This window comes from Elephas maximus, chromosome 4 (genome assembly GCF_024166365.1).
Source record: "Elephas maximus indicus isolate mEleMax1 chromosome 4, mEleMax1 primary haplotype, whole genome shotgun sequence".
In the NCBI taxonomy this organism is placed as follows: Eukaryota; Metazoa; Chordata; class Mammalia; order Proboscidea; family Elephantidae; genus Elephas; species Elephas maximus.
The window spans coordinates 185,809,998-185,833,770 of NC_064822.1; the positions used below are offsets into that span (position 1 = coordinate 185,809,998).

The window sequence follows — 23,773 nt, forward strand, 5'->3', positions numbered from 1 at the left end:
CAGGGCAGCTGCAGTGCCTCTGGTAGCATTACAGTCACTCCTCCTGCACTTTTCCCCCAGATGATGAAGGTTCTAGAAACAAAAGGCCCAAGGTGGAGGTATCTGAAGAGGAGCTGAAGGCCCACATCACCAAGGGCACGCTGGGTAAGCTCACTGTGCCCGTGCTGAAGGAAGCCTGTAGGATGTGCGGGCTGCAGGGCGGGGTGAAGAAGCAGGAGCTGCTGGATGCACTCACCAGGCACTTCCAGGAGGGCTGACCAGGCTGCACCCCCAGCCCCCTTCCACAGTGTAGCCGGGCAGCCTGGTGTGTTCTCATCCGTGGAAACATGTTTCTCCTGAGCCAGGAAGAATCTGCCTGACAGAAGCCCAGGGTCTTGGTTTATGGGGCTTTCTGTTGCTGTGGAGACAGTGTAGCCCTCTAGCTTGCTGTGTCTTACTCTGCTGTCTGAATAAAGAGCCTTTCCTTTGTACTATATGCTGTTGTTTAATGTGAAAGAGAAAGATTTGTTTGCCTTGCATCCAAAGATCATTTGCCGTTGGCTCTTAGCCTGATATTCTCTTCCCTTGAGGACACACATATTATCACAATGGAAACAAATATAAACGGGTAGGCGTGCGTGACAGTCAAGGACAGGTGAACATACTTCAAGATTATCTTCTCCCGACCCTCTGTCCTCCTACCTGTTTGCTTCTAAATGTGTCATGTTAAGGTCTAAAAATCAAATTTCAGAAGCGGTACAAATGCAGCCTTCTAATTCTGGTGCCATTTGCTTCATGAATAAACAGCAGCCCCCCCACCCCATCTTGCATTCCTCTTATGTGACATTCAAGTATATGAAGATGTACTTAAATACATTTTCTATTGCCTTGATAATTTGAGTTCCAATATAAGAGTGTGGTATAATGAATTACTTAACATGGCCCTTCTAGCCATAGCCTTTGTGACTCACACACAATGATTGAGCTGGACCATGCAAATAAGGTATATGGAACCCCAATGAAGGGATCAGTCAGTTTTGCCATCCCACTAGGCTCAAAATGAGTTATCCCAGAGGGAGGAGGAGAGGATCTCTACCACCACCAAGAAAGAAGAGCCAGGAGTGGTGTGCATCCTTTGGACCCCAGATCCCTGTGCTGAGAAGCTCCCGGAACCAGGAGACTGAGAGAGCTGTAACACCAAAGATGGCAAGAAATGGTGGCAGGAGAGGTAGGAGACTGTCAGATGGGGCGTTACGCTTCCCAGCCCACGGAGTGAGACAGCTGAGCACCTTCAGACAGAGGGCTTACCAGCAGAGTGGGGTGCCTTGGGGGATCCATCAGCAGAGCTAAAAGAGCTTTGTAACACTTGCCCAAGCAGGGCAAGAGGTCGAGGGGCCAGAGAGAGGTGTACCTGGGGGCACAGGTGAGAAGAGGCTGTCCTGATGGAAAACCCGTATCCTGAGCGTTCCTGAGCCTGAATTGTAACCACTTACTTTCCTAATAAACCCCGTAATTGTATTATCTGTGAGTTCTGTGTGGCCACTGTAATGAATTACCAAACTCAGCAGAGAAATGGAGTGTGCCACGGGAGGGACAGATGGTGTCAGAATTGGTAAAAATGGTGGAGAGAGTACATCTGATCTTAGCTTCATAGGAATTGGCCTTGGGCTTTTTTTCTTGATTCTCCTTCCCCCTTGTGAAGTTAAAGGAAGTTAGATGCCTCCGTCACAACATTTTTACAAAGAGAAATGAAAGATGATTTCTCTTATCTATCAGGGGGGCTATAGGAAGTTCAAGATGAGGAATGACCCTAGCTAGTACTGAAAGGGAAGAGAAGTGGAGGGTCTTTTCCTTGGGTTCTTTGTCCCCTCACTCCCCTACCCTCCATTACTTCCCTGCTGCTTTTGCATGCATGTGAGGTGATTGAAAATACCATGGCTTGGGTTACGCACACTTTAGTCCTCAAAGTGACATCTTTGCTTTTTAACACTTAAAAGGGGTCTTTTGCAGATTTGTCCAGTGCAACACATTGTTTGATTTCTTGACTGCTGCTTCAATGGGCATTGATTGTGGATTCAAGTAAAATGAAATCCTTGACAACTTCAATCTCTTCTCCGTTTATCGTGATGGTGCTTATTGGTGCAGTTATGAGGATTTTTGTTTTATGCTGAGGTGTAATCCATACTGAAGGATATATTCTTTGATCTTCATCAGCAAGTGCTTCAAGTCTTCCTTGCTCTCAGCAAGCAAGGTTGTGTCATTTCATACTGCAGGTTGTTAACGAGTCTTCTCCACTCCTGATGCGACATTCTTCATACAGTCCGAGTTTCTGGATTATTTGTGGAGCATACAGATTGAGTATGGTCAAAGGATACAGCCCTGACACACACCTTTTCTGATTTTAAACCACTCAGTATCCCCTTGTTCTGTTTGAACGATTGCCTCATTCTATGTACAGGTTCCGCATGAGCACAATTAAATGTTCTGGAGTTTCCACTCTTCACAATGTTATCCATAATTTGTTATGATCCACAGTTTAATGTGTATGCATAGTCAATAAAACACAGGTAAACATCTTCATCTCACATACTTTGGACGTGTTATCAGGAGGGACCAGTCCCTGGAGAAGGACATCATGCTTGGTAGAGGGTCAGTGAAAAAGATGACCCTCAGCAAGATGGATTGACATAGTGGCTGCAACAATGGTCTGAAGCATAATGATTGAGAGGATGGTACAGGACTGGGCAGTGTTTTGTTCTGTTGTACATAGGCTTGCTATGAATTGGAACCAAATCAATGGCACCTAACAACAACAGACATCTTTCTAGTATTCTTTGCCTTCAGCCAAGCTCCATCTCACATCAGCAATTACATCCTTCGTTCCACATCCTCTTTTGAGTCCGGCTTGAATTTCTGGTAGTTCTCTGTCGGTATACTGCTGCACCTGTTTTTATCTTCACCAAAATTTTACTTGCATGTGGTATTGATACTGTTTGATAATTTCCACATTCTGCTGGATTACCTTTTTTTTGGAATGGGCACAAATATTGATCTCTTCCAGTCAAGTTCGCCAGGTAGCTGTCTTCCAAATTTCTTCACATAGACAGGTGAGCACTGCCAGCATTGCATCCATTTGTTATAACATCTCAATTGGCACTCGATATCCCGGAGCCTTGTTTTTCCGTCAGTGCCTTCAGTGCAGCTTGGACTTCTTCCTTTATTTCAATTGGTTCTTTACCATTTGGTACCTCCTGAAATGGCTGAACGTCCACTAATCTTTTTGGTACAGACTGTGTATCCCTTCCGTCTTCTTTTGATGGGTCCTGCGTCATTCAGTATGCCCATCCAAGAACTCTTTGCTGTTGGTTCTGACTCATAGCGACCCTCTAGGACAGAGTAGATCTGCCTCATAGGGTTTCCTAGGAGTGCCTGGTGGATTTGAACTGGTGACTTTTCAGTTAGCAGCCAAGCTCTTAACCATTGCACCACCAGGGCTCCATTTTGCCCATAGAATCCCTCAATATTACAACTCGAGTCTTGACCCACCCCGAGGCACCTGGGAAGACAGGCCTGGCAATCTGCTTGCGAAAGGGCACACCCTTGACAATCCTGTGGAGCGATTCCACTCTACACATGCAAGGTTGTCGGGAGTCAGAACCAACTTGACAGCAACTAACAACAAATACTTGAGGAGCCACAAGGACTTTTCAGCCTTTTAGTTTGAGCCCAAAGTGTCCTTGAATATATTATTACAACTTTGACTACATTGTGCATGAGAGCCAGTCCTACGTGGGATTTACTCCTTTGCTCTCACAGGCAGCTGTCAGCATGTCAGATCAGCTGGTGGGCCCTGCCAGCACGTGGGGTTCTTCATTGTCCTGCAGTTTTTTGACTTGACCATATTTATTGCTGTTTTGGCAAGACATCCTTACCCTTTTACCTCCTGTACACACACTTTAGTTATCTACTACTGTGTTAACAAACTACCCTAAAAACCATTGGTGTAAAACATTATCTCTCACCATTCCCGTGGGTGAGGTATTTGGGAGGGGAGTGGCTGGGTGGTTCTGAAGTGTCATGAGGTTGCATTCCCGATGTTGACCAGTGCTGTGGTAACCAGACGGCTGGACTGAGGCTGGTGGGTCCATGTGCTGGGAGGCTCATGCCCACGGCTGGCAAGTTGGCGCTAGCTGTTGGTTGGAGGACTTAGGTCCCCTCCACAGGCCTTCATAACTTGGCAGCGGACTTCTTTGCGCATAGCCAGGGAGCAGTGAAGGCAGGGCTGCAATGTCTTTTAGGAATCTTTGGAAGTCACATGTTACTTCTCCTGTACCCTATGGGTCACACAGCCAGGTCTGAAGCAGTGTAGACTACACAGGGGCACGAATACCAAGAGGTGAAGACCACTGGAGGCCATCTTGAAGGCTGGCTACCACAGGGCATCATGGAGAACATTGACTTATTACTTTTAATTTTGCTCCTATAAGATTATTTCTTCAGAATTAAGAGGCACATACCTGATTTTTCAAAATGTAGCTTATTAGTTCAACATTAATAAGGAACGGGGGGTACTTAGTTCTTGGAGCAAGCTCCTGTCTCTCCCTTCCCCACATCACTTTGGGATTAAAGATTATGGAAATTCATTGTTCCGTGCTTAACAATACTACAAATGAATAATCTCTTCAATTAGGTCATTTCATTGTAAATGTAAAAATACTCCTCAACCACAGGTCCTTTTGGGAAGAATTTCAGGAAACTTGCTCTAAAACAGTAGTTCCTAACCAGTGTTTCTTTGGGGTCAGAGGACCCCTTAAGACCTGTTGAAAGCCATGGATTCTCTCTCCAGAATAAAATGTTCATCCACAGAGTTTTGCAATCAGCTTCACAGGCGGCTGGACAGTAGTAGCTCTCTCTCCTTGCTTGCTGGTCTAGGCTTTTGGAATTACTCATTCTCCATGCACATGCCAGGTTCTGGTGCAGGAGCTAGGGCACCACAAGTTCTGCTGTCTAAGGAAGACAAGTCAGAAAGCAATCTCAGACACTAAGTACAACGCAGAAAATGTAAAAGTGGAATGTACATGCTAGGGGAAGGAGGAAGGAAAGGCCCTAAGGAAGTGATAACATGAATTAAGGCTAGAATGAGGAGAAAGCCACCAGTGCAGAGAGAACTGAGGGAATACCAAGTACAAAGGATCTGAAGGGGTTTGGAGTATTCCAGAACAAAATATGGAACACTGAGCAAAAACACATCACGTTGGAGAGGCAGACAAAGGTCAGGCTGCGGAGGGCATTAGGTGCTCACAAATTGGTGCCCTGCCCTTTAAAAGCTAACAGTGTAGCTGTGGCAACAGGAAAGGAAGGCTGGACACTCAGGCTGGAGATGCCAGGAGCCCCTGCATCACCCCACTTCTTAGGGCTCTAGTGGATGGCCCTACTTTCTATTTAGACACCCACCACCAACTGTTTCAGTCTTTTGGATTATAATGATAAAGATACATATACAAAAGAATGGACAAGGAAAATAAGCACTACCTGAAACCTGGGGAGGGAGGGGAATGACACTGGAGTCAGCTGAACAAATGACTAGCCTAGCAGACAGAGAACAAGCCTTACTTAGCAGGTCAGGGTGCTTTCCGAGGTCCCCCAGGTATGTTTCATTGTACTTACCCTCAGATAAAAAGTAAAACAGAGTCAGGTGGTTTTGGTCACTACTGCCCCCTCCCAAGTCTCCCCACCTTCGAGAATGTGCCCAGGGTTACTAGGAGCCATAATTCTATAGCAGCAGGTCTTAATTTACGGTGAATTTACCTCCTAGGGAACATCTGGTAACGTCTGGAGACATTCTGGTTGTCAGAGCTGGGTGGCGAATGCTACTGGCATCTAGCAGACAGAAGCCAGGGATGCTGCTAAACATTCTACAATGCACAGGACAGTCCCTCACAACAAAGAATTATCCAGCCCAGACTGCTGACGTTGAGAAACCCTGTTCTAGGTTAACAGCCCTTCCCGTGTTGCCAGCTTTACCTGATAGAAAACATATGAAACAACAAATGTAGCCTGGAATGGAATGCAACACTGCAATGATTAGGTCTCTATAGAACAGGACATTCTGAGCCGCCACACTGGAAACCCCCTGGTGGGACCTGCTGGCTTTTCCAGTCTTAGCGAGAAAGCCCTGAGACGCTAGAACCACTCTAGTTGTACTATCAGCAGGATACCTACCAAGAATCAGGCGCCGCCACACTCGTTCTTTAAACCGGAATATGAATGTATTTCTTTATTAGAATGTTCACAAGAATGAATGACACATTAGCACTGTCCCTCTCATGTGAGAGGCTATATCTGACCCCCACTGTGGCAGGAAGCAGGGGTGAGGGCCCTCAGAGCTGACACCAAGTGTCCACTGAAGAAATCCTCAGTTGCCAAAGACAGGAAGTTTCCTTGGATTCCATCATCTCTGCTGCAGGCCCCAGCCACTCCCCAAATCCTTCATTCCAGCACCAGCTGACCCTCTTCCCTGGCCGCTCTTGACTCCTTCAGGGCCTAGGTCAGCTGTCCCACGGCTCCCTCGACCGGCTGCCTCTGAACCCTGTAGCACCTCCCTCTGGTTTGCTGCTGCCCTGCCATCCTCCGGGGGTGAACTCAGTATCACATCACCAAAGCCAACAGCAGGGGTGCACTAGTAACTGACGCTTGGAAATGAGCCTAACAACCTCACCAAACATAAGCTTCCTCCCCAAATGACCCACACTCCCCTAGGGCAAAGGAAAGCCCCTGATCACTTAACACGTAAGGAATGGTCCTGTGTGCCAGGAACAAGGGATGCAAAGTGGACAGTGTCTACTTCGGTCACGCCTGTTGTCAGCCTGCACACAGGAGGTAACCGGAAGTTAGCAGACGGAAACTGGAAGCACAGCTCTGCCTTGACTCCATCAGGTTTCTCCTGGCCCTTCCCTGCTTTGAACATGGCTGCCACACTGCTGCTTCCTCCACTGGGTACTAGTTCATTGTCAAAAGGGGGTATAAAATGGCAGACGAGAGAAGGGGGGAAAAAAAAAGCCTATAAAACAAAACAAATACAAAAATCCAGAAACCATCCAGGACTACAAAATCTAACAATTATGAAGTAGCTGAAAACACTACAAGCTAACACAACCTATGACACACAGCCCTGGGGAGGAGTCAGTGGGGAGAGCGGCAGAGGCAGTGGGCTTAGACCAGGAGCCTCTCGATGGACTGCTGAATGGACTGGATCTGCTGCTTCAGCTGTGAGCCCTCCTTGATGGTGACGGAGCAGGCGATGACAGGCCTGGACACGCCACAGGCCCGCCCCAGGGCCTGCTTGGAGCGCACAAACACATAGGGCACGTTCTTGTCTTCACACAGCAGCGGGAGGTGCAGGATGATCTCCAGCGGCTCGGCGTCTGCAGCCATCACGATGAACTCGGAGATGCCTCTGTTGAGGGTTTTGGTGGCTGTGGAGAGAACAGGAGATAAGTCCAATAGGCACTGTAGGGCTTGGGATAGCAAGCAGGATAGCCGCAATGAAGCAATTTCCAGGGATAAGAAAAACCAGTTCAAGAAAACTGGGCAGAACCCCTAGCACAAGCAATTCTATGTTCTGGAGTTGCCCTAGAAAGCAGTAAGGGATTCAAACACCAATTAAGTCACTCAAATCCTACACCAAACCCATAAGCTCTGTTTTCAAATCATACCCTGAATCTGACTGTTTCTTTCCTCTCCTCTGCTGCCTCATGTGTCCAAGTCACCACTGTCCCTCGCCCGGCCGACGGCACCAGCTTCCACGTGGGCCCCAGAGGCACCTGGCAGTGCAGTCAGCACTTCTCAAACTAGCTGTGGCCAAGGATCAGGGTTTACCCTCCCAATCTGCGGTGTAGCAATACTTCTGTAAAGCCCACACCATGGGCGATTCACTACGACCAAGTTCAATAATACCCCACAGCACTGTCTCACCTGCTTACTCCTGATTGCTTCTCACTCCTTGCTCAGAAAATCTAAACATTTAATAAATATTAGAGTTTTCTAAAAAACAAACAAACAAAAAAATACCAACAGCCAAAGTACTGGTTCATGGACCACACTCTGCACAGGGCTGGAGTGGTGGTTAAGAGCAGACTCCAGAGCCTGACTGCCCAAGTTCAAATGCTGGCTCCCACTCTCATCAGATATGTGACCTTGGGCGAGATGTTTAACCTCCCCCAGTGGCATCATCTGTAACGTGGAGATGATACTTCTACCTACTAGGATTCCTGAAAGGATAAACACTGAGAATAATGCCTGGCGTACAGTAAGTGCAAAGTATACCTTAGTTTTGTTACTATCACTACAGTTTATTCTCCAAATGGAGTGATTCTTTCATAAGGGTAAGTCATATCGTATCAGTCTTCCCGCTTGAAATCCTTCCAGTAGTTTCCCACTCCACTTAGAGAATAGTGTAAATTACTAACGATGGCCTCCGAGGTCTCACGTGACCTGGCTCCTAGTTACCTCTCATTCCCTCACCTGCTCCAGTGACACCAGCCTCTCTACTATTCCTCAAGCAAGTCAAGCATCCCTTTGCACTCAGCCTATAATGCCCAACACCCTCATGTATTCAGTTCTCTGCCCAAACTGCACCTTCTTAGAAAGACCTTCCCTGAATACTCCATTTGAAAAGATCAGCACAGTCATTTCCACCCCCTTAACCTTAGTCACTCTGAGGAAAAAGGCGTGCCTGACCCAAGCCTCGGTATTTTCAATCACCTCGTACACATGCGAAAGCTGGACAATGAATAAGGAAGACTGAAGAACTGAGGCCTTGAACCCTGGTGTTGGCAAAGAATACTGAATATACCATGGATTGCCAAAAGAATGAACAAATCTGTCTTAGAAAAAGTACAGCCAGAACGCTCTTAGAAGCGAGGATGGCGAGACTTAGTCTCACATACTTTGGACACGTTATCAGGAGAGACCAGTGCCCGGAGAAGGACATCATGCTTGGTAAAGTAGAGGGCCGGCTAAAGAGAGGAAGGCCGTTAACGAGATGGATGGACACGGTGGCTGCAACGATGGGCTCAAACACAGCAATGACTGTGAGGATGGTGCAGGACTGGACATGTTTCGTTCCGTTCTGTTGTACATACAGTTGCTATGAGTCAGAACCGACTTAACGGCATCTAACAACCACCACCACAGCAAACCACTTGTCATCTGTTAGGGTAAGAACACTCTGTATAATCTCTGAGCAGAAGTACTACTACAGTTTACTAAAAAAAAAAAAACTACTGTTTGAAAAACACCAAAGGGGGATATTTCTGATAACTAAATAAGATTCATGAATGTAAAGTTCCCAGTGTATCAGAGACACTCAAAAACATTATTACCTTTTTCCTTCTATGGTCCTAGGGAAATCACAAAGCTAATATACAAAATCTCTACAACGATTTTCATGGTTTAGCAAAAAAGCAAAAGGAAAACAAAAACAAAGAAAAAGAAGTAAATGTGGCAAAATGTTAACAATTGGTGGATCTTAAAAAATCCCACTAACACTCCCACGGGCCCTTTGGTGCCTTACCCTCATTGGCTCCTTTACGAAGCTGCTTGTAGTTACAGGACTGCTGAACGAGGTCTAATAGCTTCTTGGTGAGGTGGGCATCTGCGAGGGGGTAGGCTTTCGGATTTACATCGGCCTCCGTCTAGGGGAAAAATCAAAGCATTAATCAAGATGAACCAGAAGTTGTTCCAGACAAGTTACAAAATACTCTTAACCAACAAGTGAGACACAGTGGCCAGCTTCCCTGCCAACGTACACACTGAACACCAGCCTGCCCACTCCCCCACTTAGAAAAATGAAATATTTAGTATTACCAAAATGGAACCCGTCGAGTCGATTCCGAGTTACAGTGACTCTACAGGACAGAGCAGAACTGCCCCATAGAGTTTCCAAGGAGCACCTGGTGGATTCAAACTGCTGACCGTCTGGTTAGCAGCCACGGCTCTTAACAACTATGCCACCAGGGTTTCCATTTAGTATTAGGATCTTAAAATAAAAACAAAAAACAAACAAAAACCCAGCAAACCTAAGTTAGCAATTATTTAGTCCAATAATGTATACCAAAGCTTATATGTCCTTTTATTTGTCTCTCTTAGCCTAATGCCTGGCAACACTACAGCAGATGGATTCTAAACAGGGTTCTCACAGTCAGCATCCGTGTGAGTCACACGGGGTAATCTTTAAATTTGGATTTCCAATGTTACGGAGTCATAGTTGAAGTATAAGGTACAGAAAATGTAGCACCAAATTCTCTCTCTCCATTCTCCGCTCCATATTCATATCTCCCTCTGCTCTCAGTGAGAACCTGTTCCCAACACATAAATATATTTTCTGAACCACAAAATGGTTTCAGAATTCAGAATTGTTTTACCAATACTACTACCACGAACAAACTCACCAAGGTCAAATTTCTTTTTCTTATTAAAGTCACATAGAGTACTATGTTCAAAGTTATTCAAATTAACTTTTCCTTGTGGTTATCGATTTGATGAAGAATTAAAAAAAACCCAGTTGCCATCAAGTTGATTCTGACTCATGGTGACCCCATGTGAATGACAGCAGAGCCGTGCTTTCCAAAGGCTGACCTTTGGGAAGCGGATCATGAGGACTTTCTTCGAGTCGCCTCCGGGTGGACTCGAACCACCAACCTTTCCTTTCAGTTAGCAGTTGGGTGTGTTAACCTAGAGTTTCTCTTATTTTCACTTTTCTATTAGTTTTTTTTTTAAATAATACTTTAGTTAGAATCATACAGCATGTAGCCTCAAATGTATAAAACACCTACAGTTTAAAAGTCAAAACTATGCTAGTAAATCAACTGTTTTGAAAACTGCTAAAATTAAACAAGCATTTATCCTGCCTTTCTTATACAGACTGTGTCACTAGGTAAACAGATGAATTGTTTCTCTTGACCATTATTTCGCCTAATAAATAAAAAAACCAAAAGCCAAACCCACTGCCATGAAGTCGATTCCGACTCATAGCGACCCTATAGGACAGAGCAGAACTGGCCCATAGTTTCCAAACAGCGCCTGGTGGATTCGAACTGCCAACCTTTTGGTTAGCACCCGTAGCACTTAACCACTACGCCACCAAAGTTTCCACAGGAATGGTTCAATTAAATATCACCATTTTGGGACCTAATCGGCTGATGGATCCAGACACTGATTAACAGCTACTAACACCACAAAAGACAAGCAGACACCACATGATCACAGTCCGTGAAGAACACACACCTAGGATCGAGTAGTCTTAAAAGAATCTGGTCAAGCCTTTATATTCAACTTTCAGCCTAGTGGAAACACAGAAGACAAAAGAACATGTTAACCAACACTCCAAACCTGATAACTCAAATTAAAACTGCGCTAAACTCTATAGGACGAAGGACCATGTTTCTTCAGCAAATAGTTTGTCTAAAAAAAAAGGGGGGGGGGCCTATCAATGGAGACATACCAAGTATTCTAATACTAGCTATTTGATGTTGAGGAATTTTTAAACTTTGGGGTGTTATAGGGCATGTGGTTATATTAACAATTCTGTTTTTAGAGATACGTACTGAAATATTTATGGATCAAATGACATGCCATTTGGATTTGCTCCCAAATAATCCACACTGGAAGTGAACTGGGTGGGCAGCCTGTTTCATTCCTTCCACCTCACTCCCACTTCTCCAGATGACCATTTTCATTTCTCATCCTTCATGTGTTTGTTACAAAAATATATACATATGTATATATGGAGAACACCCTGGTGGCACAGTGGTTAAGAGATCCGCTGCTAACCAAAAGGTCGGCAGTTCCAACCCACCAGCTGCTCCTTGGAAACCCTAAGGGGCAGTCCTACTCTGTCCTATAGGGTTGATATGAGATGGAAGCAACTCGACGGCAGTGTTTTTTTTTTTTTTTTAAAATAAGTGCAGCCACGCACACATGCATACAAACATTCTAGGTGCAGCCTCCATATGGCCATTGCGTGTGTAAGCGGTTAGCCTGTGGTGATCCTGTATAACCCTGGGATGGGACCCCGGACTAAGGCACAAGGCACTGTAGTTCTCGGAGATGATTCGCAGGTGACTGTCCAGTGGGAACACTCACCATCATATCTGCTTGGTGGTGTCCCAATACTGTAAGGACGCATATATGCCCACCTCAGGTAGGCGGAAATGACGTAGGAGTGATGCCAGAAGATGTGCCATCACAGGGCCAGATTGCACAACACACCTGGTCTCCTCTCCAACACATGGCACTGGGTGAACCTGTTACAGTCCCTGGATGCTGGCAAAGAACTAAGTGAGGGCTGGAGTTCCCTGAAGAAGCACCTCACTGGAGTAGGAAAGAAAATCCTCCATGTTTTAAGTTCTTTGCTCTTCTGCTTAGCTTTTTGGAGCCCTGGTGGCGTAGTGGTTAAGAGCAATGGCTGCTAACCAAAAGGTCAGCCATTTGAATCCACCAGCTGCTCCCTGGAAATCATATGGGCCAGTTCTACTCTGTCCTATATGGTCGCCATGAGTCGGAATTGCCTTGATAGCAATGCCTTTGGTTTTCTAGTTATATAGCTTTAGAATCAGCTTCTCAAGGTCAACCCCCCTTTCCAATAAAAGGTCAAATTTTCTTTTTTTAATTTCATTTTGCTGGATCCCGTAGCTAAGGGGTATAAAGTTTCTTTTAAACCCAAAACCCAGTGCCACTGAGTCGATTCTGATTCATAGTGACCCTACAGGACAGAGTAGAACTGCCCTGTAGAGTTTCCAAGGAGCGCCAAAGTTTCTTTTGGGGGGTAACAAAATATTCTAAAATTAGATTGTAAATATGGTTGCACAATTCTGTAAAAAAAAAAAAAAAAAAAAATATATATATATATATATAAATTGTATACTTTAAGTGGGTAAACTTTATGACATGTAAACTACCCCAATAAAACTTAGGGGGAAAAAAAAAGCTAGACCTAGGGTTCTTATCATTTATCTCTAGAAAATTTTTGACTTAATTTTCTTTATTATTCAGTTTGTCTCTTGAATCGGTTTTGGTATGCTATTTTTTCATGCAGCTGTTAATTTTATCTAAGTTCTATTGTAGGCATAAAGATTGTTCACAATACCCTCTTCTTTGTCTTCATGTCTGTTACTGCCTGTTTGTATGTTTTCTTGCTCAGTCTCACTGGAGAGAATTTATCAAAGCATGATCAGATTTTGTCCATTCTATAACAAAAGAGTTTATTTCCTAGTTCAGTAATTTCTACTTCTGATTTTTCCTTTCCTTTTTCTTTCTTTGGGGTTGTTTTTTCCCCCTAGTTTCTTAGTCCTTTCTTCCTAACACAAGCATTTAAAGGCCCAAGTAATGCTTCAGCTGTATCCTACATGCTCTGGTATGTGATAATTTCATTATTGTTCAGTTCTGTTTTCCAATTTCCATTATAATTTATTTCATCCATGAGTTATTTAATACCTTCATCTCCAAACCCTAACTTCTTATTTCTAACTTATTTGCATTTTGGTTGAGAACATGGTCTGTATTATTATCAGTCTTTTAAAATGTATTGCAACTTGCTTCATAGCCTGTAAACCTACTACCATCAAGTCGAGTCTGACTCATAGCAACAGAGTAGAACCGCCCCACAGGGCTCCCCAGGCTGTAAATCCTCATGGAAGCAAACTGCCCCATCTTTCTCCCTCGGAGTGGCTGATGGGTTTAAAGCACCAACCCTTCAGTTAGCAGTCAAGCGCCTAACCACTGCACCACCAGGGCTCCTGCATGACCTACTAGGTGGCCAGTTTTCATAACGTTCCTTGCATGAAAAGCGTCTTCTATAGTTGTTGCCTGCAGCGTTCATTTACTACATCCCCTATGTCCACTAGATCAAGTTTATTCACAGCATTGTTCAAATCCCCTATTTCACGTTTTGTCTGCATGATGTATCAATCACACAATTTAAAAAAATCTCTGCAATTGTGTATTTGTCCTTCTTGTACTTGTCAGTTTCACTTATTTGTACCATATTTTGTAGCCACCCTCCATTTTTACTGATGCCTTTTGCCTTAAAATCTCTCTCTCTCTCTGATACTTATATAAAAAAAAAAATTTTTTTTTTATAGGCTACAAAAAAAACCCCAAAAACCCAAACCCATTGCCACTGAGTCGATTCCGACTCATAGCGACCCAACAGGACAGAGTAGAACTTCCCCATAGGGTTTCCAAGGAGCGCCTGGTGGATTCAAACTGCCGACCTTCTGGTTAGCAGCCATAGCTCTTAACCACTACACCACCAAGAGTTTCCATATAGGCTACACTACACCTTATTTTTAATTAGCATCTATTTTCATTCTTGTCATTTGCAACCTTTCTGTATCCTTACGTATTAGACGGATCTCTTGTAAACTGCATATAATTGGGCTTTTCTTTTTTAATTTAAACTGACAACCTGTCTTTTATCTTAAGCATTTAGACTCTGTATTTAAGTACTGATATACTGGGTTCAAATCTTCCCTTTTGTGCTTCCTATTTGTCCCACTTGTTTCTTTTTCTTTCTTTCCTTCCTTTGGAGTTATTTTTTTTAATATTTCCCCCTCTACTGGTTTGGTATGTTTGTTCTTTTGGTAGCTACCTGAGAAATCACAACGCATCCTTAAACTGATCAAAATTGAATACCTCCTCCCAAACCATAAAGAACCCAACAACACTTTAACTCCACACACTCCTCATATATATATACATATATATGTATATACATACACACACGGAAACCCTGGTGGCGTAGTGGTTAAGAGCTACGGCTCCTAACCAGACAGTCGGCAGTTTGAATTCACCAGGCGCTCCCTGGAAACCCTGTAGGGCAGTTCTACTCTGTCCTATAAGGTCGCTATGAGTTGGAATTGACTCAACAGCAGTGGGTTTGGTTTTTGGTTTTTTTATTTATACACGCACACTTCAAAAAAAAAAAAAAGCCACTTATTTCTAGCGTGGCTTCCAACAATTCATCTCTGGAAAGGAGAATGCTCAATTCTCAACAGTAACTGCAAAAACGGGTACACTTCCGGAGCCAGGACAACCACTAAAGAGGACTCACCTTATTGTTTCCATATTAATTCACTTAAAAAAATAAAGTCAGGCTCAACTTTAAAACCAAACTGCCTAGCTTGTAAATACTAAGTGAAACTTGCTTAGTGTAGTCATTCACCTTTTAATTCTCTCATGTGTTAGTTAGGAGCAGAATTAAATGAACGAATGAAATCATACCCCTAACTCAGTTAAGCTTGGTTAGTTTGGTCTCCCTGGACACCAGACAGCCCAGCCCTGCAAGGTTCTAATCTAACACCAGACCATGAAATCAGGAGCAGATGTTTAACATGCATTAGCTATCTCAGTTAATCCTCACAACATTCTCAGGCACTGTTAACACGATTTTACAGTTGAGGAAAACTGCTGCGAAGTTCGACCTGAGACCGTCTGATTTCAGAACTTTTCACAGAGCTGACAGCACGATGAGCGCTGGTTTGTAAACTTCAAGCTCTAAGCTCGGCCAAGTACAAGCTTTTAACTTGCGGAGGGGGGAGCGCGAGACCGGGGGCAGTCTCGCCGGGCTCCGGAGCCCCGTTAAGCGGATTAAACCTCATCATGAAGTGTTTTGCAAACACTTCCTTCCCTTCCAAGTGCCAACCAAAACTAACAACCAGGATACCCGGTTTCCAACTCTCCCTCGACGACTAATTACAAGAGTTTAATGGAGCCGCACGTGGTCCCACCAGGGCCTCATTTCTGAGCCGCCGCCTCGCAAGGGACTTTCCTGCTCCCCATGCCCAGAATCCAAGTCACTCCAGTCTTCCCCCGCTTCAGACGCCCCTTTACTCCCCAGCACGTGTCACTCGCGGTAGGGACAGGGGCAACCACGAACATCTCCCTCTCGGGAACCCCAGCCATGGGAGCGGGTGTCTGACAGAACCCCAGGGCTCCACGCCATCTTTTAGAAAAAAGATACCAAAAAAAGGAAAAAGGGTGGAACCGGCTTCTTCCGTCAGCCTTTCTACCCTCCCCCACGTGGTCTGGTCTCCTTCCCCGAAGCCCAGGTATGCCCCCGACTAATGCTTAGGCACTTAGGGCTTCCCCAGTTCTCACCCCGGGCCGGGCGGCTGGGATCACGCGGCTGCATGAAGTCTAACCCCGGGCCGGGCGGACGAGACGGCGCACGTTCTAAGCCTGGGCTGCCGGAGCCCCAACCGCGGGCCGGGAGGGCGACGGGGCGCACGTTTTAGGCCCCCGACAGGCCAGCGAGTAAACCGACCCCGAGTCTCTCGATTCCCGGCCCAGCGAACGCACTCACCATGGCTGCGGTTCCGCGGTCTCGTCACTCCTGGAGCAACGCGGCCAAAGCCTGAGCAGAAGCGCTCGCCTCCGCCGGAAAGCTGCACGGAGGAGCAGAAATGGCCGCGCAAACCAGGAAGCGGAAGTAACGTCACAGTGGCGTGGCGGACATCGCAGCCCGTCGGGGGACGTGGGCGCAGAAACGGCGTCAGTTCCGAGTCGGGAGCGGCTTTCAGCTGTTACAATTCTCTACCACCTGTCAGTTTGTGGTGCCCCTGGCTTGCTTGTTGCTAGGATGCTGCAAGCTATCCCACTGGTTTTTCAAATACCAGCAGGATCACCCATGTGTACAGGTTTCAGCAGAGCTTCCAGCTTAAGACAGACTAGGAAGAAAGGCCTGGTGGTCACAGACAAAAATTAGCTAATGAAAACCCTACGAATGTGATCATGGGAATGGCACAGGACGAGGCAACGTCTCCTTCTGTGTATTTGGGGTCACCATGCGTGGGAGCTGACTCCATGGCGACTAGCATTATCATTCTACTTAAAGGAAGAAACAATGAGTTAAACATTAGAAGAAAAAAATGCACTAAAACAAAGGGTTTCAATGGTGTCATCACTCCGTTGCTGGCTTTTTTTTTTTATATAAACACATTTTTGTTGTGCTTTCAAAATCATCGTTCTAAATACACCAGCGAGGGAAGTGTATTGACATAATTATGAGTAATCCTAAATGTTTCCCTTCATTTAAAGCTATGTTTTGTAAAAGTTTCTGGTGGGGAGTGGAGTTGGGATCCACTGAGCAGGGAATTCAAGAGGAAGAGCAGGTTTGGAGGATGGGGGTTCAGCTTGTGTCAGGCTGAGTTTGGAGATGTCTTATGACCTCTCTTTCTCATGGTTAGCATCTCGCCCTTTTCTCTTTGCTGCTCCGAATCTCCATTATGTTGGGTTAAACTCATGCCTCACTACATCCAAGAGGTTCTCTCTGATCCTTCTGGCCTTTCTCATACCTCTACTATTTGGTTGAAGCCAAAACTAGGACATTTTGGGCTAGTTCCCGTTAATGCCTTTGAAAACTGAAAAGTTGAAACCGGGCAGGACCCTTGGGAATCATGCAATGCAAACCTTTCATTTTACAGATGGGGAAACTGAGGCTCAAAGTGGGGAATCTGCTTGTCCATGGCCACAGAGTGAGGTCGTGGTAGAGCCAGAACTGGACCTTGGCGTTTTTGGCTCCTGGCTTCGGTTACTTCCATCATATCTGTTTGCTCTGCTTTATCATATTACGGGATGGGACAACAGGAAGGGTTTGAACTGGCTCCACAACCAAACATTTTTTCCATTAAAGAGTCCCCATCAAACTTCACCTCATGTAAATCTGAGATGACTTGTGAAAACATTGTTTGCAAATTAAGAAATGCCCATTGATAGCTCCTGTTTAAGGATAGAACCTGTGACTTGGACCCTGCTCCGCAGCTCTGTTGGATCCTGTTTCATGTTTCCATGTCAACCGGACTTAGCAGCCACCACTGTTGGGGAAGGAGACATTCTAATTTACAGCCGTAGATGTGTCCTTAACATTTGCTTCTTAGATGTCTTTTTATAACAATTTCTCATTGTTAATTTTGCCTACCTGGCCTCTTGGACCATCATATCCCAGATCTCGGTAACAACTGATATGGAAAGATGTTTTTATGATCGTAAGTGATGACACAGTACACTTTACCTAAGCACCTGATGAATTTTGTTTCCCACCTGTATAATAATTCAACTTCCATGTTCTCTCAGAACCAGTCCATCTTTTTGTTTCTTGGTAAGTCCCTTGCCTATTAAGTTAATATATGATGACATATGTTCAGGATCAATTTGTTTTAGAAATTTGTCTATTACCGTAGAAAACCAAACCAGTTGTCTTTGAGTTTGTCTATTACCATAGAAAACCAAAACCAAACCAGTTGTCTTTGAGTTGATCCCAACACATGGTGACCCCATGTGTGTCAGAGTAGAACTAGGCCCCAGAGAGTTTTCAAATGGCTGAGTTTTTTGAAAGTGGATTGCCATGCCTTTCTTCCAAGATGCCTCTGGGAGCAGTAGAACCACTAACCTTTTGTTACTATCCAAGTGGTTAAATGGTTAATGTGCTCAGCTGCTGACCAAAAGGTTGGCAATTTGAGTTTTTTTTCAGAGGCACCTTGAAAGAAAGGCGTAGTGACCTACTTCCAAAAAAATCAGCTATTGAAAACCCTGTGGAGCATAGCTCTACTCTGACACACGTGGAGTTGCCATGAATTGGAATTGACTCAACAGCAACTGTTTTTTTTGTTTGTTTGTTTTTTTATTCTTGAATTCTAAATTGCCATGGTTTACCAGTGCCCTCTCCACCAGTACTCTCCCACCCTACTCCCATATTACAGCCCCACCCATCTTCTTTTGCTACTGCAAACCCACCCCATTCCATTCTCTCCAAACTGACCTGTCACCCTCTGCTGGGAGTGATTTGCTCCACTGTCCTGGCTTGGCTAACTCCTAGTGGCTATCCCTCCAGTGGAGCCTCCTGATTACCTAGACTGGGCTAAATGCCCCTGCTGGATGTTCCTACAAGCCCCAGTACTTGTCCTTTGTAGCACTCACTTGCCTTGTCTTGATTCAGTCCTGCCTTCCCACGCACACTGAGAGCTCAATGAAAGCAGGGCCTGCAGCTACCATGGGCACTTTAGATAACTGTCCTGGCAGCATGCCTCTCACAAAGGAGGGACTTGTTTCACTTAGGGATCTTTGGGGGCAAGCAACCAAAAAGAGATTTTGATGAAGACTCTGTAATGGATCTCAGAGGTTCAAGGGGAGCTGACTGTGAGAGCTGAATCAGTCCTACAGTTGGTAAATAGCTGATGCCCCTGCCCCGGGGCCCCAGGGACCACTCACCATCCAACAACTGAAGGATTAAGGCCTGGCCCATTCTTATCGGTCGATGCCTCAGCCTGCTCAGTTACCCAGCATTTTAAATATAACTTTTTGGTGGAAGACAGTCATCAGGATAACATGTACTCTCTCACCAACACTCTTCCTGAGATGGGAAAAGTAATTCCTCAACAGGAAATCAGGATACGGTAGGAAGGGATGCTGGGTGGTCAAACAAGAACGTTGTTGTTGGGTGCCGTGGAGCTGATTTCCGACTCAGAGCAACTCCATGTGACAGTGTGGAACTGCCCCATAGGGTTTTCTCGGCTGTAATCTTTATGAAAGTAGATCCCCAGGTCTTTCTTCCACGGTTCCAACCTCTCAGTTAACAGCCAAGTGCTTAGCCATTGAGCCGCCAGGACTCCCTGTTCAATACAGTGTTGGTTAAATTTTTGATAATGGAGAAGCAGATGGACAAATGGATGAAAAGCACTCACAGGAAGAAAGAAATCAAGCAGACCACAGGGTACATCACCCCATCATACATGGTAGAAACTTAATCTCTTCACTCCAGAGGACAGGGATCTTTACAACAAGTTTGTCTTCCCCTTAACCCCTTTTGGTCAGTGTGCCAACACTGTTCTCACCTGCACCCACGCCCAGTGGCTGGAGCTGAGGCGGGGGCACCATGCTCCTTTGTGAGGTGGCCTCAGTGACAAGGGTGCTATGAGGCGGAGGCTACTCCACCCCAACCTGTCTGGGTCAGCCAGACAGGTCCTGCCCTTCAACTCCCCAACACCACCTGCCTGGCCAATGCTTTGCCATGTTGCTGCCACTGCTGGGCGCCTGTGCCCTGGTGGGACCATTCCAGGGTCCGGAGTGGGAGCCAGTGCGGAGCCTGCTCTCCCAAAATGGCAGCTGCAGGGACCCTCGGTGCCTCGGCAACCTACTTGTGCTTTGCCTCTTTCTGATCTGGCAGGCCCAGCACTATTGGCACCAGGTCAACAAGACCCGCCGCAGCCTAAGGAAGGCCATCAAGGTGAGGGGGCCCCAATACCGCCTTCCTACTTCCCTCAGCACTGTGTTTGTCTCAGCCACTCATTACCAAGACCCTGTCAAAACCAAACCCACTGCAATTGAGTCAACCCTATAGAACAGAGTAGAACTGCCCCATAGGGTTTCCAAGGCTGTAATCTCTATGGAAGCGGACTGCCACATCTCTCTCCCACAAAGCAGCTGGTTCTGTGCCCTGTGCCTTTCTGTTAGCAGCCAAGCACTTAACCAGTGCATACCAGGGCTCCCTCAAGATCCTGTAAACAAAAAACCAAACTCGTTGCCCTCTAGCCGATTCCGACTCATAGTGACCCTATAAGACAGGGTAGAATTGCCCCATAGGGTTTCCAAGGAGTGGCCGATGGATTCAAGCTGCCAACCTTTTGGTTAGCAGCCAAGATCTTAATCACCGCACCACTAGGGCTCCAAGACCCTGTACTATCCCTCAAAAGGATAATTTTTTACAACCCCCTTATACTTTGGACATGTTATCAGGAGGGACCAGTCCATGGAGAAGGACATCATGCTTGGAAAAGAGGGTCATCAAAAAAGAGGAAGACCCACAGTGAAATGGGTTGACACAGTGACTGCAACAATGGACTCAAACATAGCAACAATTGCAAGGATGGCACAGGACTGGGCAGTGTTTCTTTCTGTTGTACATAGGGTCACTAAGAGTTGGGAACCAGCTCGCTAGCACCTAACAACATAGTCTGCAATGACTCCTTTTACCACTAGAAGGAGCTCTACGTATAAAGTGATATGCTTAGTGAAAGGGAAGGAAACCACAGCTCAAAAAAAGTCAGTTACAGAAAAATGAAATGCAAGTGCCTTTGATGCACAGCGAATCCAGGAATCTGCAGAATTCAAGGCAGTGAAAAAAACCTGTATCCTGTGCATGTGTCTTTTGGCTGACTACTGCCAAAACTGCATACCCTGAGAACGAAATGTTTCCTCCCTAGAGAATTGCTTAACTTGATTTGTTCTCTGAGAACTACAACCTTGGCAACACCTATCATAACACAAGCTATATTTAAGTTGTCTAAGCCCAACTTATCGTCCTGAGAGGAGTACGTACTCTCATAGTGCCTTTTTAAAAAATTATTATTGTGGTAAAACATATATAGCAAAAAGCCATTTTGATAATTTTTAGGTGTGTGGTTCGGTGACATTAATGACTTCCATCATGTTGTTCAACCATTACCCCTATTAATTTCCAGAAGTTTGATATCACCCTGAATAGCAACTCAGTACGCCTTTAGCAATAACTCCCCTTCCTTCCTCCCCCTAAATTTGTTGCTGTCGAGTTGATTCCGACTCACAGCAACCCTACAGAACAAAACAGAACTGCCTCATAGGATTGCCAAGGCTGTAATCTTTATGGAAGCAGATTGCCACATCTTTCTCCTATGGAGCAGCTGTTGGGTTTGAACTGCTGATCTTTCGGTTAGCAGCCAAGTGCTTAACCACTGCGTCACCAGAGCTCCCCTCATCACCCTAGCCCTTAGTAAGCACTAATAAACTTTTCTCTATGCAAAACAAACAAACCCCTGTTCAATGACCAGAGTCCCGGGGATGAATCACATTGGACAAACTCAGACTGGTCAGGGAGAGCGTTGCCCAGGCCCAAACCCAGGAGCCACCCTGGATTCCCCCTTTCCCCTCATTCCACACATTCAACCCATCAGCAAGTCCTATCGGCTCAACTTGCAAACCATATCCCAAATCTCATCACTTCTCCCAACGTCACCATCCCACCTGGGCAGAGCCACCGTCCCATCTCACCTGGACTGTAGCAACAGCCTAGTCCCTGCTGCCTCGCTCGCCAGCCATTGCCAGTTCTCTATGAAGCAGCGAGCCACCTTTTTCCTTTAATCAAAGAATAAAATACATACACCAGCATCAGTGTACAGATCAATGCATTTTCACAAGCTGAAGATATCCATGTACAGCAGCCAGATTAAGAAACTGAACACAACCTGCAGCTCAGGACCCCCTTGAGTGTCTTGCAGCCACGCCTGTGCTGACCTCTAACAGCTGAGACTGGTTCTGCCTGTATGGAACCCTACGGATCCCACTATACATGATGAGATGACATGACCTGCGTATGGAATCGCATGGGTCTCCTGCGCTGGCCTTAAGCTCACCATCATGCTTGTGAGGCAGAACGAACATTTAGAAACTGGCCGTCCTGATGCACGTCACAGCACGGCTGAACCTCGAAAACGTCATGCTGAGCCAAATAAGTCACCAAAGGACAAATACTGTATGATCCCACTTAGATGAAACGAGCAAATACACAGAAACCAATGCTTATGAATGGTTACCAAGGGTAGCAGTTGGGAAGACGGGGTGTTTTTGCTTAGGGGGCACTGAGTTTATACTAATGGTGGTCGAAGGATTTGGAAAAGGTTGGTGAGGAAGGTGTCACAATGTGAAGAATGTAATCAGCGTCACTGAATTGTACACGTACAGATTGCTGAGAAGGCCTGTGTTTTGTTATGTATAGTCACCATGACAAAACGAAGAACAAAACCAGATCAGTGCACTCCCCTGCTCAAAGCCACACTCGGAATACAATTCAAGCTGCCAGTCTCGACTCCGAGGCCTGGCATGGCCCGGCCCTGATTCTCTGCTGATCTCATCCCTGGGGCTCTCCTCATTGCTCTCTTCACTCTGGCCACACGAGCCTCCTTGCTGTTCCTGTACACATGACCTGGTCCTGTCCTTAGGGCCTTCATGCTGAATGTTTCCTCTGCCTATAATGCTCTTTCCTCGGATGCCACTTGACTTACCCCTCACTGCATTCAGGTCCATGTCCTTGGGTGACATAAATGGTTTGTGCTCGGCTTCTACCCTAAAGGTTGGAGGTTCAAACCCACTCAGCGGTGCCACAGAAGAAAGGCCTGGCAACCTGCTTCTGTAAAGATAACAGCCAAGAAAACCTTGTGGAGCGGTTCTGTCCTGTACCACATGGGGCCGCCAGGAGTCAAAACTGACGTGACGGCAACGGGTTTGGTTTGGTTTTGCATTCAGGTCTCTAGTCAAACATCACCTCCGCCGAGAGGCCTCTGTTGACCTGAGCGCTCTGGGTCAAGGAGCTGGTCCCATGCCCGACTCGGCTTTGCTTTTCATCAGAACACTTTTCAGGACCGAGCATTCTGTTACATACTTGGTTACTATCTGTCTCCCAGCCTAGAACAGAGCTCCCAGCAGGGATTTTGTCTTGTTCGTGTCAGTATCCCCCGCACCTGACAGTGCCTGGCCTGGAGTAAGCGCTCAATAAGTACGCCTTGAGTGAATGAATACTGTTTGCCCTAAGGGAAGTGACTCCCCCTTGCTGAGTTCCAGAATCTTCATCTGGATACTGGGGGTTGTAACTCTGATCTGTGAGGATTAGATGAGCTAACTTGTATTCAAGGGCTTTGCTTCTGTCACCTACAGGTGCCACCACAGGAGTGGGCAGTGCCCTCCATGACATATGCTACCGTTTTGGGGC

The 23,773-nt window shown here is 45.8% G+C and overlaps 2 protein-coding genes across 3 annotated transcripts in view; one reads left to right on the plus strand and one right to left on the minus strand.

Annotated features, from left to right (window-relative positions):
- XRCC6 (X-ray repair cross complementing 6) overlaps positions 1 to 470 on the plus strand; it is a 39,065-nt gene extending 38,595 nt beyond the window's left edge. For both annotated transcript variants that reach the window (XM_049884503.1, XM_049884504.1), the window contains exon 13: positions 61 to 470. In XM_049884503.1, coding sequence (XP_049740460.1) covers positions 61 to 257 — 197 coding nt within the window. In that variant the 3' untranslated portion in view covers positions 258 to 470. The remainder of the gene's footprint in view (positions 1 to 60) is intronic.
- A 5,771-nt stretch (positions 471 to 6,241) lies between these two features.
- On the minus strand, positions 6,242 to 16,458 carry SNU13 (small nuclear ribonucleoprotein 13). Its single transcript, XM_049884506.1, has 3 exons — positions 16,343 to 16,458; positions 9,554 to 9,674; positions 6,242 to 7,454 (listed from the first exon to the last, which is right to left on the minus strand). Exons 1-3 carry the CDS (start codon positions 16,343 to 16,345, stop codon positions 7,192 to 7,194), a joined length of 387 nt encoding a protein of 128 aa, XP_049740463.1. The 5' UTR covers positions 16,346 to 16,458; the 3' UTR covers positions 6,242 to 7,191.
- Positions 16,459 to 23,773: the final 7,315 nt, after the last annotated feature.